The 14,529-nt window shown below is 39.7% G+C and overlaps 1 protein-coding gene across 1 annotated transcript; it reads left to right on the forward strand.

Moving 5' to 3' along the window:
- Positions 1-1,713: 1,713 nt before the first annotated feature.
- Positions 1,714-14,135, forward strand: TAF15 (TATA-box binding protein associated factor 15). Its single transcript, XM_030462675.1, has 11 exons — positions 1,714-1,866; positions 2,696-2,811; positions 8,505-8,539; positions 9,120-9,152; positions 9,737-9,846; positions 10,335-10,464; positions 11,649-11,738; positions 13,033-13,117; positions 13,206-13,291; positions 13,389-13,491; positions 13,754-14,135. The coding sequence occupies exons 1-11, from the start codon at positions 1,714-1,716 to the stop codon at positions 13,791-13,793; spliced, it is 981 nt and encodes a 326-aa protein (XP_030318535.1). The 3' UTR covers positions 13,794-14,135.
- Positions 14,136-14,529: the final 394 nt, after the last annotated feature.

Genomic DNA, 14,529 nt, shown 5'->3' on the forward strand with positions numbered 1-14,529 from the left:
CAATAATGGTTTTTTTTACTCTGTAGACATCTAGTAGGAAAAAAATGCAGTTGGGCATAAATCTTCCAATGAGTTGGTTTTGACCAAGAAAATTCAAGACACTGGAGAACTGTATGATTGTAAGAAGTAGAGAGACACTGAGAAATTAAATGCTGGAAACTTTCAGGGGATGTCCACAAAACTGTTGCACTCACATCCTAAGGAAGGAGAATGGCAAATGGTGGATGCTGTTAATGATGCTGCCCTTGCTGGTGATGGTGCAAGGGCTAAAGCAGAGCTGACTTTTTTTGAAGTGAAAAGACTGACAAAAATCTTCACAATCTCTTTGGCACCTGGATTAATTATGCTAAAGCCAGGATCTGGGCTAGAACTGGGAGAGAGCATATTAGGTGGTATTTACACAGATGAGTTATTTTTAGATTGGTTGGACCCAGTGGATTTAAATCTCAGAGTGTTCTGAAAAGCTGGTGGAAAAATTCTGTAGCCTCTTAGATTTATTTTTCATTTGTTTTTCTGAGACATTTGATTTAACAAGCAAGATTGCCAAAGAGTGGAGGGTGGCAAATCTTTTGAAAAAAGGGTGGAAGCAGGAGGAGGAAAAGAAGAGTGGCAGAGATCAGTTTGTTAATTTCAGTTGCTGAAAACATAATAACAGTTAAGCTGCTACTGAGTACCCAGGGAGAAGACATAATGGTATGACTAAGAAGCAGTCCAATTTCTGGGTGCAATTTGTTTCTCATAAAGCTGTTTAGTGTCTTTACTATGAAGGATGACCTAACTGGAACAATAGTTCTCTTGTTGATCTAGATTTTCAAAATAGTTGTGTTTCTGCTCTGAATGCTGAAGTAGCCCAGGGAAGGATGATGTGGGTGAGGTTTTTCTTGTGGTTGCTACAAATTTATTTAATCAGTGAGAGATTTCCAACTCCCTCAATAGTCATCATGGAGTTGGAGCATCCTAGGTGTGGATACTGGTCAGTGTTCTGGTGGGATAGTATTTTAGATGACACTAAAGAACTAAAGAAGTGTGTTAAAAGAACATCACAAGAGTTAGAAAAGCTCTTGGCCAAATGGGTAGGAGGCCCAGAAAAATCCAGGTTGCAGTTGGATGAAAGCAAAATTTTGTTGGATTTTATTTTTTCTTTTTTGAAGGCTGGAAGGATCAGCTGCACCATACAACCTGAGCAGTGGGTGTCCTCCCTGCAGGTCTGTAGAGGAGGATTTGGCTTGTTTAGTGGGTCCTGAGTAATTATCCATCAGCCATTGTGATGCTCCTGGGCAGGGGGGCAAAGCAAGCGTGGTGCTGGGTGTGTAAAGGGAGAGCTGCTCTTGAGTCACATTTCCATGGGAACTGGAGGATGCCTGAGGACATGATGGTAAAGTATGGTTTTTTTCTTGGAAGCCAGGTGTATTCCCAGCAGAGGTGAAACACAGAGTATTGTCACATCTGTGTGGCAGTAGTGACTGGGAGGTAAACTCTGATGAGGAAGTTTGAGTAATGTCATCGATTTTCAGCCATTATTTTGCTCTCTCTTCTGTGAACATTTAGCTATTAATACAAATTCTGTTTTATTTTAAGTGGAAGAGGCTCTTATGAACAAAAGTCAAACTATGGTCAGCACCAAAGCTCTTATGACCAGCATTCAAGCTATGGACAAAACCAAGACTCTTCATGGACCAGCAGTCAAGGCTCATATGACCAGCAGTTCGGGCTATGGCCACCAGGGCTCATATGACCAGCAGTCGGGCTATAGCCACCAGAGCTCATATGACCAAAAATCAGGCTAATAACCAGCACCAAAGCTCATATGGCCATTCTCAGCAGTCCTACCAGTCTCAGAAGGAAGCTATAGCCACAACAGCCAAGGTAAAATTCACAGGTTGAATCAATATTGGCTAATAAAATTTGAAGAGAAAGACTGTGAAATAGTTGGAGTTTCCTTCCACAGGCAGTTGGTTTGATGAATAAGTTCAGTTCTTTTCTCCACGTTGATACTCTTGGGATGTTTTATTTTGCTAAGACTTGAAAAACATTATGCAGAAATGGAAAAACTCTTGGGGCCCCAAAATGGTTGGAGTTGCATTTGTTGGAGGCAGCCTCACAGAGTCCATCTCCCTGAGTCCTGCAAATTCTTCATGGAATTTTCTTCTTAAGCTATTTGGAACCTTCTTCCTGCATAAGGGTGACATGTCTTGATCAGTCATGAAGAGTTTTTGCACTTCACATTCCAGCTTTATGCTGTGTAGGTGAACTGTGAGAGAGAAGGAAATGAGACCTGTGAGATCTACTGAGTTTGGGGGTTTTTTTTCAGTAACTTGACACAGGCAGCACAACCCACACTCTTTATCCTTGTTTCTGTCTTCAGTGATGTCATTTGCAAACTGGCAAGGCTCTGGGGGAGCAGAATGAAATTCTGTGTGTTTAATATTTGGAAAAGGGAGTGTAATTAAAGCAGAGAGTGTTTACATTCTGAGACACCACGTGGCCCTGAGCACCGAGGGAGATAACTGGAACAAAATCCAACTTTTGCTCCGTTACTTTGCGGTGCAGATAATGGAAGAGAGATTAAGGACTTGATGCTTTCCAGATGTTAAGGACAGACTTTGGGAGAGGGGGAGAGGGATGGCTGATGAGGGGGGGATTGCACTGAACTGCTCTGCACTCATCTTGTGTTTTGTGTTACTCATCCCCCCAGATGATCGCCGTGAAAAGAGTAGGTATGGAGAAGATAATAGAGGATATGGTGGGTCACAGGGAGGAGGTAGAGGGGGCTATGACATGGATGGAAGAGGTCATATGTCTGGATAATGGGTAAGTGCCTGCAGTTCTTTATTCCTTGTTTCTTATTATTTAGCTGTTTAAAAGTTTTGTTTACTATAGATCTATTCCTAATGTGGTTTCAGATTTCAGTTTCCCAAAACTGGGAGGTTTCTAACATTAAACCAGTCAGCATTTTGCAGAATGCATTTTGCCTAAGAAAAGCTTTGAGGTTCAGATAGGTTGAGACCAAGCATTTGGTTGGTAGGACAGAGAGCTGTGTTTTATTTACAATACAAAAGCTACCTGAGCCCATCCCTTGAAAAAAAGATGGTTTAAACCAGGTAAAATAATTGTTTTCAGTGTTAGGAAAGCAGGCAGGAAAGAGAAAGTTTTACAGAATTCATAGCTAAGGTAGATAACATTTTAGTAGGGAAATTATTTTAACTTTCCAGAGATGAATCATTACTCTTAAAGGTTGGCTAATTACCCTTCTGCTTCTAAATAATTTAGGAGTAGTTCAGTTAAAAAATTGCTCATCCTTTACTGGGTTTTTTCTGTTTTAACCTTCCATTATAATACAGTTTTTATTATTTTAGCTGTCAGTCTAAAGACATTTATTTTAGGTAGATTTTAAATAGCAACAATACTGTTACCTTTTCTACCATTGCCCATTCCTGTCAAGAAAATTCATGCATATATTTAATTTTATTGCTGCAGATGATTTCCTGCATAGGTCTGAGAGATTGGGACCTTTGCTTTAAAATCCTATTGAATTAGGCCAGATGACATTATTATTTCTTAATAAACTGTCACAGTTGGTTACCTTTTATGACCCTCTGAAATAATTGGGGGTGTTGAGTGGTTGCTGATGTGAGAACATTGAAGCTTCCAGTGAGCTTTGAAGTGTTGCTTGTCAACATCACTTACCCTATAAGAGGCTGCAGAGTACTGGGTTATTGTAGAACTCCAGGTGAAGAGCTCTGATTACACAGTGCTGCCTGTTTGAACTGAATTAATTTAAATTAAAAAAAATACCCAATAGCATGTTAAGATTTGATTACTTTTTATTTATTGGTAAACCACTTTGGTAAAGTTACCTGCTCCTAAGATGGTCCCAAATTGTACTTTATGGCTTGTTTTGATGATGTAGTGGACCCTTTATCTCCTAATCAGGTGTGCTAGACCAAATACAAGTGTATTAATAGCTATAAAACCTCAGCAAACTGTATCATAAAATATAAACTTAACCAGAAAAGTAATTCCTAAGTCAGTTTTCAGTTAAAACTGAATTTTTTTTAAATTACCCTTTGTATGGATAAGGGTTTTCCAAATTGCTATGATAAAACTGGATTTTTAAAAAGTTATTTATCTGAGCCCTTTCCAACAAGAGGAATGAATGTGAGCTTCAAAACCCATAGATTTTATCACTTGGAAACTTCTGTCTTTTTAAGCTAAAGTAAGCTAAATTAATGTCTGTGAAAATAAAGCCTCTTCCCATATTTGACCAAAATGTAAGAAAACTTTTGTGCACACATCCATGTAGACAGTAGCACTTCAACATTTCAGTGGACTTGAAAGCCAGAGAAGGAAAAAAGTGGAGGCAAACAGAGAAGTGGGGGAAAATACAGCAAAATGGGAAGGGCATTTATTAGGAGGTCTGTCTGCTTCTGTTGAGTGATGCAGTCTTTAATGCAGGTTGCAGTGAATTTTTCTGAGCCTACAGTGTCATGTTCATTCAGTCTTTCTGCATAATTATCATGGAGGATGCTGCTTCTGACTCATTGTTTTACTGAAGTCATGCTTGTTTAGAAAAGGTGCAAAAGGTTGAATTAAATAACACACTCTATAATCAAGGGGAAAATAACTTCTAATAAGGTAAGAAATCATGTTTAGTCCTATGAAAATACAGGATTTCAGGGGATGTTTTGGGTTTTAGTTCCTTGATTTTCTTTTTTTTTCTCCCTCCTGATAGCAGTGTGTGTAGGAATGTCAAATCTATTTCCAGTCCCTGGTTAGCATTTTCAGTTTTTTACTCCTTTCCCATTTTTAAGCTTAGCATTATATTGTGGAAATTCTGTAGCCATCAGGAAAGAATCTGTCTAAAAAATCTTGTCTAACTAGATACTTCTACTGCTTTAATAATGCAGGCTTTGATTTCTATAGAGGTTAGAAAATAATGTGTGGGGGAGTTCTAGCAGCACCAAAAAAATAACCCAGTTCCTTGACATTACAAAAAGACAAATCAACAGCTAATGAGATCACAGCAAATGTGTCTCTTCTGTCTTAGCTAGTAATTGAAATTTTGTCTCAGCTGGCATTTAAATGCCAGGAGAACATGTTGCATCTTGTATTTCATCAGTAGGAGCATCACCCTGTCACTGGGGTTCTGCAGCAGTGTTTCCTTCTTTGCTCTCTCCTGCTGGGCCAGCAGAACCCCTTGGTTCCGAGTAGCATCACTGCCTTGCTGCTGCCCTGTCCTTGTGAGCCAGGGGCTTTGCCTCAAACATTGATTTTTCCCTCAAGTTTTTTGCAAGTTGCATTTTGCCTGTAAAAACTTGCCCTGCCTGCAAGACCTCTCAGCAGTCTGCAAAAAAAAGAAATGACTCTGGAATACTTGGTATAAAATCAAATTAGTGTTTTTAAATTTTGAAAGCTTTCATTTCTTTGACCTTTATAAAAGTCTTTCAGAATGCAGTTGGGAAGCTTAAGGTGTGATAGTTATTATCAAAACTAGAATGACTTGAATACATCATCTCTTGGTGATTGTATTGGTACACTGAGCATTCCTTTCTTTGTAAAAATACATTCTTAACATGGAACTCCCACATGCTTGGTGAGATGCATGCTGGAGGCTGAAATTTTGTTCCCCTGCCAATATCTGATCATTTTTTAAAAAAAATATATTCCTTGTATCTGTAAATTCTGCCTCTCAGTGGAGCTGTGCTTTTAATTTAAGTTCTTTCCAGCTGAAGTGAGCAATGTTCAGATGAACTCCATTTACTCTCAAGTAGGTGATGTTTAAATATATGGACTGAGTACAGGGAGAAAAGAACATCTGATGACATTCCTCTCAGAGGCAGTTTTTGTCACTCTGAATGGTGCCATGTACACATTGTGGCTGCTCCCAGTTCAGTCTTTTATTTTGTTGCCTTTGTTGGTGCCCTTGCTGAATTTTAGCTACCTCTTCATGGCTCTAAGGATGTGAAAACTCCAGACTCCATCCACTCACCCTTGGTCTTGGGAAAGCAGTGGGCTCTGAACACTGCAGTTGGGTTTCCCACATGTTCTCTAACAACAGTGAGGGAAATAATTCAGTTTGAGACTTGAATTTTAGGTCTCAGTGAGGGGTAGATCTGAGGCTGTGTTTGACTTAGCTTGCTGCAGCATATCCACATTCCTCCTGATGATCTTAGGTACCTTTGCCTGGCAGTCTTAGGGAGGTAACACCCTGAAGCTTTATAAATCAGGTGAAATGGGACTTGAAAATGGAGGAAAGGATGAATCTATCATCAAAAGTGTCTGTCACTGAATTGATGCACATTTTGGTTTGGTTGGTTATGTAAGGTGAAGCAGGAGGCAACATGTTGAAGTTTACTTGGGCAAAAACATGTTTCTGCAGATGTTAATTAAAAACCATTCAGAGTCATGGATTGGATTTGTTAATGGGGATGCAGAATTACTGCAACAGAAATTGAGAAATTAGGCATTTGACTGTGACTTCCTTTACACTTTCTATGTTCAGGTTGAGTCACTTCTCAGAGTCATTGTGCACAGTTTGAACCCCAGCATTGGGGGGAAATCTTCACTTCTGTAAAATCCCTGCTGTGTTGATCACAAATTTAAAATCTGCATGGTTTTAGTTTGCTGGATTTTTAAAAAAATTAATATATCTGCTGCTGTATACTTTCAAATCAGAAAACAGACCTGGTCTGGATAATGCTGTCCTGATGAACTGGGACCCTGATCTAGGGTTGGAAAACTCTGGTAACATTTGCATGGTTGAGGTATTCACTGCTGTTATTTCTGAGTCAAAATCCTAGAAAAAAGAACAGGCATCCTGCTGAAAATTGTTGTGTCATAATGAAGTTGGGTTTTTTAGCTGAAGTGAATTGTAGGTGGCAGAAAAGGTATTTGCAGTAAAGTTTTATGATCATCATTGTGTTTTTATCAGTCTTTGAAAATAGAAAGCCTTGAACAAAACCCAGCTCTGATGCTGCTATAAAATTCATTCATTTGACTTCTTTAGTGAGCAGAATGAATGACTTATGAGTAACTGGCACTGTGAGGCAGCATTCAGACTTTTTTCTGTGGAGAATCAATTTAAAATCTGCAGCAAAAATTTATTTTAAGAAAAGTCTCAGTAAAAATTATATGTTGTTGTAACAAATGTCTGATACTCCTTACATACTGTTACAGTATTGTCAGTCACCCTTCAAAGAATGTCTCCCTAAATCTCTAAATGATACCAGTTGAAACTATTTTCCTTTTATCCCTCACTTTGAACAGGTTTTATCACATAAAATGTTAAGTAAGAAGTAGCTCCTATTTATGACTTTGCATTTGCTTTAACAGAAAACAGATGAAATGTCAGAGAAGTTGCTCACTGATTCTATTTCCTTGCCTTTTGCTGGGGTGCTTGTGTCCCATGTTTGGACTCTGGTGTATTTACTGGTAAACAGATTGAATTAAAACCTGGAGTCACTTCTAGTTGTAAAGCACACTGGTGAAGAGGTTGCTCCTACTGGTGGAGTAGTTCCAGAGTCTGGAGATAACTCTGATCAGGGTTTAAACTGGTTTTATCTTAGCTGCTGGGTGTGAAAGCTCTCAAGATGAGGTGCAATGCCTGATTTTCAGGTAGTTATACATGGCAGTATGAGACACCTGGTTTATTGACTTTCCAAAAAAAAAAATCCAGTGGTTGTATTTTTTCCTGAAGGTTTTGAATGTTGATGACATTGTGTTCACAACACGGATGCAATTAAAAGTGAAAAATCCTATTAGTGCAAACCTTGACATTGAAATGAGTGAGGGTTTATTTTCATGCACATAACTGGAGGCTTAACATCCTGTTGAGAACCCCCCTCTTAACCTTTGAAAACTGTTGTATGTAATCTCTTAACTTGGTCTGCATTTTGTGCCACAGGTTTCAGAATGAATGAAATAAAACTTGATGGCCTCTGCTTTTGGAGCTCACATACACACACCCCTTCTCTGTAATGCCAAGTGCTAACAGAGCAGGAGGGCCTCAGAGAATGGCTGATCCTGCTCATTTGTGCCCCCCCCCGCATATAAATGCATAATAATGGAGGTTAATTAACTTCAGGTCTTCTTACTTCTAGGAAAGTACTAAAGTACTAATTATTCCTAAGCAGCAATTACATCTATTTAATCAATTGAAGCCCATTAACCTTCACGGAAATAATGTTTCTGTTTTAATCCCTAGTTTACCAGCAGTCATTTTGGCTGAAGGGATGGGAGAAAGTATGGAAACAATGCCATGTCTCTGGGTTACTTTAAAATATTCTTTAGGGCTTCTCTTCTCCAGTGCAGCACCCTGGGAGAATATTCACTTTTCATGTAATTTAATCTTTGCACATGAATGAGTAGTGAGGAGAACGTAGAGATGGTGCTTTAGCTGCCAGACAGTAACTCTCAACTTGTGATCAGTTAACTGTAGATTGAGCCTTGGGCTCAGCACGTAGAGACTTAAGGAAGAAATCATTTCTTCAGTTTTTCCTCTGCAGTGGTGGTGACCGTGGTGGCTTCAAAAATTATGGTGGTAAGTGCCGAGTATCCAAAAATGTTTCAGTGGAAATCCTTTATAAATCTAAAAGCCACCAATATCTTGTTACTATCTAGTAGAAGCATTATATAGAGTTTTGGTGAGGCTGGTGTGTTCATCAGTTTTAATAGAACTTTTAGAAATAAGCTGGATTTCTGCTTTGTCAAATTGCATGAAAGAATTTGTGGAGACAGTGACATTCACCGGAGTTTTTTCTTTTCTTTTTCTTTTTTTAAATTTTTGTTAGAAATGCTTCTTAGAAAGGTACTAGAGGTTAAAAAAAAAAAGTGGTAAACTGCTTGGTGGTGATCTGACAACCAGCATTTGCAAGACAACACCAGCACAGCACCAGTGTGGCAACTGCCACATGCTGCAAGTTAAAGAACACGTTAACGTCCTACAGACACCTTCTGTTGAACGTTTAATCTAAATATTCTCTAGATCTCTGGTTAAAGTTTTAGATCTTAGATGCATTGCATACGTACTTTGAATATTTTCTTGTCTCTAAAAAGGTCGCTTGAAAATGTTTTGCTAAAAATAGTCTTTTTTATTTTTTTTTTAAAAACTTGTTTCATAGGTCAAAGGGATTATGGACCGAGATCAGATGCTGGTAAGAAAACAAGCAGTGGGTGGGAGTGAATTGTAGCTCTTAGGTTCTTGCTTGTAAAATGTATGTCCTGAAAGATGGACGTGGTTGCAATTCTCATGGCTCAGGAGAAATTTAGCTAAAACTTGTCTTTCTTGAAAGAAATTTATTTTATTAAAGTGCATGTGAATTTTTGGATGTATTTTCATGTAGCAAGTAAGAATTTGCTGGTGGACTTTGAGTCTATTTGAGCCAAGCAGCTGCTTTCACTGCCATAACACTTCTGCTAAGTTTGAATTACTTAAAACATGCACTGCTCTATCATGGGTTTGGATGCCCTGGCTGCATGGCCAAGTTGAGTTTGTGGCAGAAAACACATTCAGCTGCTGAATGTGGTCAGTCTCCAATATACTACAGGATCTGAAGGTGCTGTGCGTGTATTTTTTATATATTAATTTCAAAATTGTGCTCTCTGCTTATCTTTTATTTCATGCAAGATGTCTTTGGGGTTTGGGAGTCTGCTACAGGGCAGCACAGACCTAAGCTTAAAATGTTACTTCTGTTGCTGCCACAAAAATACATAGTAAATATAGCTTTTTTTTTAATAGATTCAGAGTCTGACAACTCTGATAACAACACCATCTTCGTGCAAGGACTTGGAGAGGATGTTTCAACAGATCAAGTGGCAGACTATTTCAAACAAATTGGTATTATAAAGGTATGTGAAATGGGAATTCATTGGTAAGAAGGAAGAGAAGTTGTGGAGCTGATGGATTGGAAATGTTCTGGTATTTATTGTTCAAGGCCAGTGTTCTCTCTGACTCCAGCACTTGTAGGTAGTATTTTTATCTGGCTTCCTAGATGACAGATCATTTATAGGCTGGCAGAACTAGCAGCTTTTTTCTAGTGACATTTAGATCTGTTTTTCAGTCTTTATAACTGCTGTCCTACCTTCACACTTCAAGTGTGCCACTGTCTATGGCTTTCTTATGTTTCTGCAACTCTAAATTAGGGCTTTCTACACCTAACCTCATTTTTTTGTAAAAACTGAGCCCATTGTTGCTTCACAGAGCAGCCAGGCAGTGTCCCTCCTTCCAAAGCATCTGTTTCTGCAGTGCAGTAGTGACACTGAGCTGTTCCAGTTTAAGCTATGAATGGGCTTTACCATTATTTCTCCTATGCCAAGTGTGAAACCTTTCCTTTCAGACCAACAAAAAGACTGGCAAACCTATGATAAATCTCTACACAGACAAGGATACTGGCAAACCAAAGGGAGAAGCAACAGTATCTTTTGATGATCCTCCTTCTGCTAAAGCAGCCATTGACTGGTTTGATGGTGGGTGAGAGTGCCTGTGCTTTTCATTATTTATGAATCTAACAAGCAGTGGAAGAAGCAAATTGATCTGTTTCATGTTATTTTGTGTGTGCTGGCTTTCTCTCTCAGTCAGAAAACTGCAGCTAGTGATTAAGACCAGAAATATGTAATGAAATTGTGAGGGTTTGTTGCTGGTTTTGTTCACTGCACAAAACACAAGAGATGGTGTTGATGTTGCTAAGGAAGAGTGTGACTTCTTGTGCAGGCTGTAGAGCTGTAATCTGTGTTAGCAGCTGGAGGGATTTCCTACAGTCCAAGTATTATTATTTAGTGTTGTGGTAGCATTGCTAGATTTTGGCAATGGCTGTGACAACCTGGTGCCAAGTACTTTGTATATAAACAGTGAAGAGCAGGGACTTTTTTAAAATTATGGGTTCAGTGGAGGAAGAGAGCTGATCCCAGAAACACATTGATATAAAACTCTTCAGGCTTGTAGGAAATGCAGCAATGCTCTTGTAGTAGTAAACTTAGGAGGAAAATGATTACTCCTGTGACCTTGTGTATTCACAGGATTTTAGTAGTATTGGGGCAGAAACAAAAGTACAGAGTCTGCTGCTGGTGTGTAAAAAGTCTGGCCTGGCATGGTATTGGTGGTTGGAACTTTGCTGATAGGACACAGACTGACTTCTGTTTGAGAGGGTAAAGCAAGCACGGCTGTGTTAGGCACACATGAAGTCTTGTTGGTTCTGTGTGACTCTTTTTTATCTAGGAAGAACTGAGACCTTGTAATGCAGAAATTTCTGTCTTTTCCTTAATTGGGAGAGTTTAATTTTTGTGCTGGCTGTTGAATTGTACAAAAGCCTTGTTGCCTGACTTGGGAGGAGAACAAAGAGTTTTAATGTCTGACTGTTTATCCATGAACATGACAAAAATATTTTTTAATAGTTTTTATAGCCTTTAATAGTCTTATGTGTCTATTTAAATTGCAACTTGCAGATCACAGTTAAATTAAGAGAAATAGCTGTGGGTTTATGGAGAGCCTAGCAACTAACTCAGGAGTTTACCATCTCACATTGGGATCAGAGCTTTTAAAATAAGATATTTACTGCAGCCTCTTAAGAGCTTTGCACTCAGTCTGTATGTGCAAACCACTTCTGGTTTTATGAACTGTATTGATATTTCTCTTATTTTCTGCCTTTTCACAGGAAAAGAATTCAATGGCAATGTTATCAAGGTTACTTTTGCAACTAGAAGGCCTGAATTCATGAGAGGAGGTGGAGGTGGTGGACGTCGAGGTGGGACTAAAATCTATAGAATCCATTTTTGTGCACAGTTAAATACTTAAAAACTATTATTGGTTTATAAAAGGCAAGTTGACCTTGAAGCACTGATTCATCCAAGTCTATGGGCTTTTGGTATTCTGCCATGAAAGGGAGTAATAAGGATTGAACTGAGTTAAGTAAACAGAAATCTGTAATCTTTTCTGCACAGTGCAGGATTTATACTTTCCTTTTGAACTGGAAAGTCTCCAGGTCATGTCTGAGCATGGCTTTGGTAGAGATAGTGTAACCAGGATGAGACTGTACAAATTCCAGAGATTTAGGTGGGAATTCCCAGGGACTATTTGTGTATTACAGCAAAGCCTTGAGGTACTCTGGCCTTTCCAGAGGGAATGACTGCCACTGACTTGGAGCAGTAGTTAAGCAGTTGTTAATCTCCCTGATTCTCTTCATAATACAGTTTTGTCAGCTGTCCACTGGGTATTAATTACTAATTTAATGGAAGCATGCTTTGTGTGGCACCTGTCAACAAATTTGAGTTTTGAAATCAAGCAGTTTGGTAGGCTGATAGAAAATAGTTCAAGAACTTCAGTTGGCATAAAAGCTCTTCATCTTTTTGATGCAGAAAGCAAGAGCTTTGTTTTGTGTCTTTGTTTTGTGCTTGTGTCAGATGCTTCCTAGCATTAATCCAGGCAGATTTTTTTGATTCTGTGGCTTGGTCTGGACATATGTGATTGATACTGTATGTGGCTAAATCTTTATGAAATTGTATTAATACTCATAGTGGGTTTATATTTTCCCATTGGCAGTTCAACCAGATCAAGTTTCCTTCTACTGCTGAAAAAGAGTTTGTAAAAAATATGAGGTGGAGCAAATTTTTCTGACCACCACGTGCTGGTTTTGCTTCTTATTTCCCCACCTGCCTAAGTTATAAATCATGTCAGTATGAACATATATGTTTCAGCTTTGCAGAACTGGAGGACTCTGCATGCTCTAGAGCTTTGTTGGTGGCTGCAACCTCTGTTGTTACTTGCCCAAACCTTTTAGCTATCTTGCAGCTTGCAGTAAGTCATCTGGTAGCTGCTGAACTCTACAGGGGTGTCACTTTTTGTCACAGGAACTGTTTGCTGCTTTCAGAGTTTGTGATACAGTTTCAGAGGCTTGCCTAATAGGGTTATATTTCCTTAAACCTTTTCTTTCACCTGAAGAGAGTTGGGTTCTGAAGCCAGTGAGTCCTTAAAAATATTTCTCATGTTTAGGTCATAGCTGCTTCTCCTCTTTTTTTTTCTGATGATAATTTTGTCTGCAGGTTCACGAGGTGGATATGGAAGAGGTGGGGGCTTCCAGGGGAGAAGTGGGGAACCCAAAAACGGTGACTGGGTTTGTCCTAACCCGTAAGTGTCCCTTTGATTGGGCAGGGGGTGTTTCATGTGTGCCTTCTGAGCTTCTTGGCAGCTGATGTGGAATCCTTGTCTCTCCCAGGGCCTGTGGTAATATGAACTTCGCTCGCAGGAATTCCTGCAACCAGTGTGGTGAGCCCAGACCAGAAGATTCACGTCCATCAGGAGGTGTGTATAAACAACTCTGTCTCTTTTAGAAGTGTTTATGACATCTGCAGCTTTTGGAAAGACCTGGCTGATGCCTTGGTTTGCATTTTCCTTCCAGACTTCCGTGGGAGAGGTGGCTATGGAGGAGAAAGAGGCTACCGAGGCCGTGGTGGCAGAGGCGGCGATCGGGGAGGTGGCTACGGTGGCAAAATGGGAGGAAGGTAAGGAGCTCCTCTGTGGGGCATGCAGGCTGTGGAATTGGTAGGGAATGTGGGAAAAGCCCATTGTTTATCTGTGCACACACAACTGGAAAACATTAACTACAGATCAGAACTTCCAGAGATCAGCTTGCCTGTTGAGTGTGTTCCATCAGCGTTTTTGGCTTTACCAGATACCCAGAAGTTGGCGTAGAGAGGTTTGACTGAAGGAACTGTTTGTTAACTTGCTTAAAGGAGTCCTTAAAACTTCTTCTTTCCCTTGCAGAAACGATTTCAGAAACGATCAACGCAACAGACCATACTGAAGACCACTGTGAATGTTTTGTTTGTTGTCTTGATGAGTTTGATAGTGAACTTGCCCGAGTTTTGCCTGCCGCTTCACCCATGGCCTCTTTGGATAGTGGAATTGAGTGAAACTAGATTTTTATTTTGGTGGGAGGGACTGGGGCAGTTTGGGAGGATTTTTTTTAAGCAAGACATTGAAATTTAATCTTGATTTCCACATTCTTCTCTTTTCTTCCCCCCCTCCCTTTCCCCCATACCTTTTCAACAGGCCCTACGAAGGAAAAGGATAAACTGTAAAATATTGCCAAAATATGAAGTGTTTTGTAATACAACAATAAATGCTGATTGTTTTATTTGTGAAATCTTACTGTTTCACAATTACTTCAGCTGCATGCATTTCCTTACACATTCTCTGTCTTCCTGTGGTATAACCTAAGCAGTAAATATGATGTTGGTTGAGATGGCACTGCTGTTCTCACCCTAGCTCTCTGCTGGTTGCAAAACCTGGTAGTTAAGCTGGTGGTGAGCTGTCCCTGCCCTCTATCCCACAGCTGCAGACTTCTCCTGCTCCTTTCTTATTTTTCTCTGAGACTGAAGTCCTGTGAATACTCCTACCTGTGCTTTGGTGTCCTCTGCAGCCTTCATGAGGAGCAGGCAGGTGGCAGTGTGACCTCGTGCTAGCAAGGAGTGTATTGTGTCCAGGAGGCCATAGCTCCAAAAAAAAAAGGTGGGATGGCTTCCAGAAACAACAGAAGT

This window comes from Calypte anna, chromosome 19, assembly GCF_003957555.1.
Source record: "Calypte anna isolate BGI_N300 chromosome 19, bCalAnn1_v1.p, whole genome shotgun sequence".
NCBI lineage: Eukaryota > Metazoa > Chordata > Aves > Apodiformes > Trochilidae > Calypte > Calypte anna.

What these genes read in the sequence shown, in the direction of transcription:
- TAF15 (XM_030462675.1), top strand. Translation starts at nt 1,714, where the DNA reads ATGGCCACCAGGGCTCATATGACCAGCAGTCGGGCTATAGCCACCAGA. An exon ending in GTCATATGTCTGGATAATGG is followed by an intron (nt 2,812 to 8,504) that starts GTAAGTGCCTGC and finishes TTTCCTCTGCAG; the next exon opens with TGGTGGTGACCGTGGTGGCT. An exon ending in AGATTCACGTCCATCAGGAG is followed by an intron (nt 13,292 to 13,388) that starts GTGTGTATAAAC and finishes TTTTCCTTCCAG; the next exon opens with ACTTCCGTGGGAGAGGTGGC.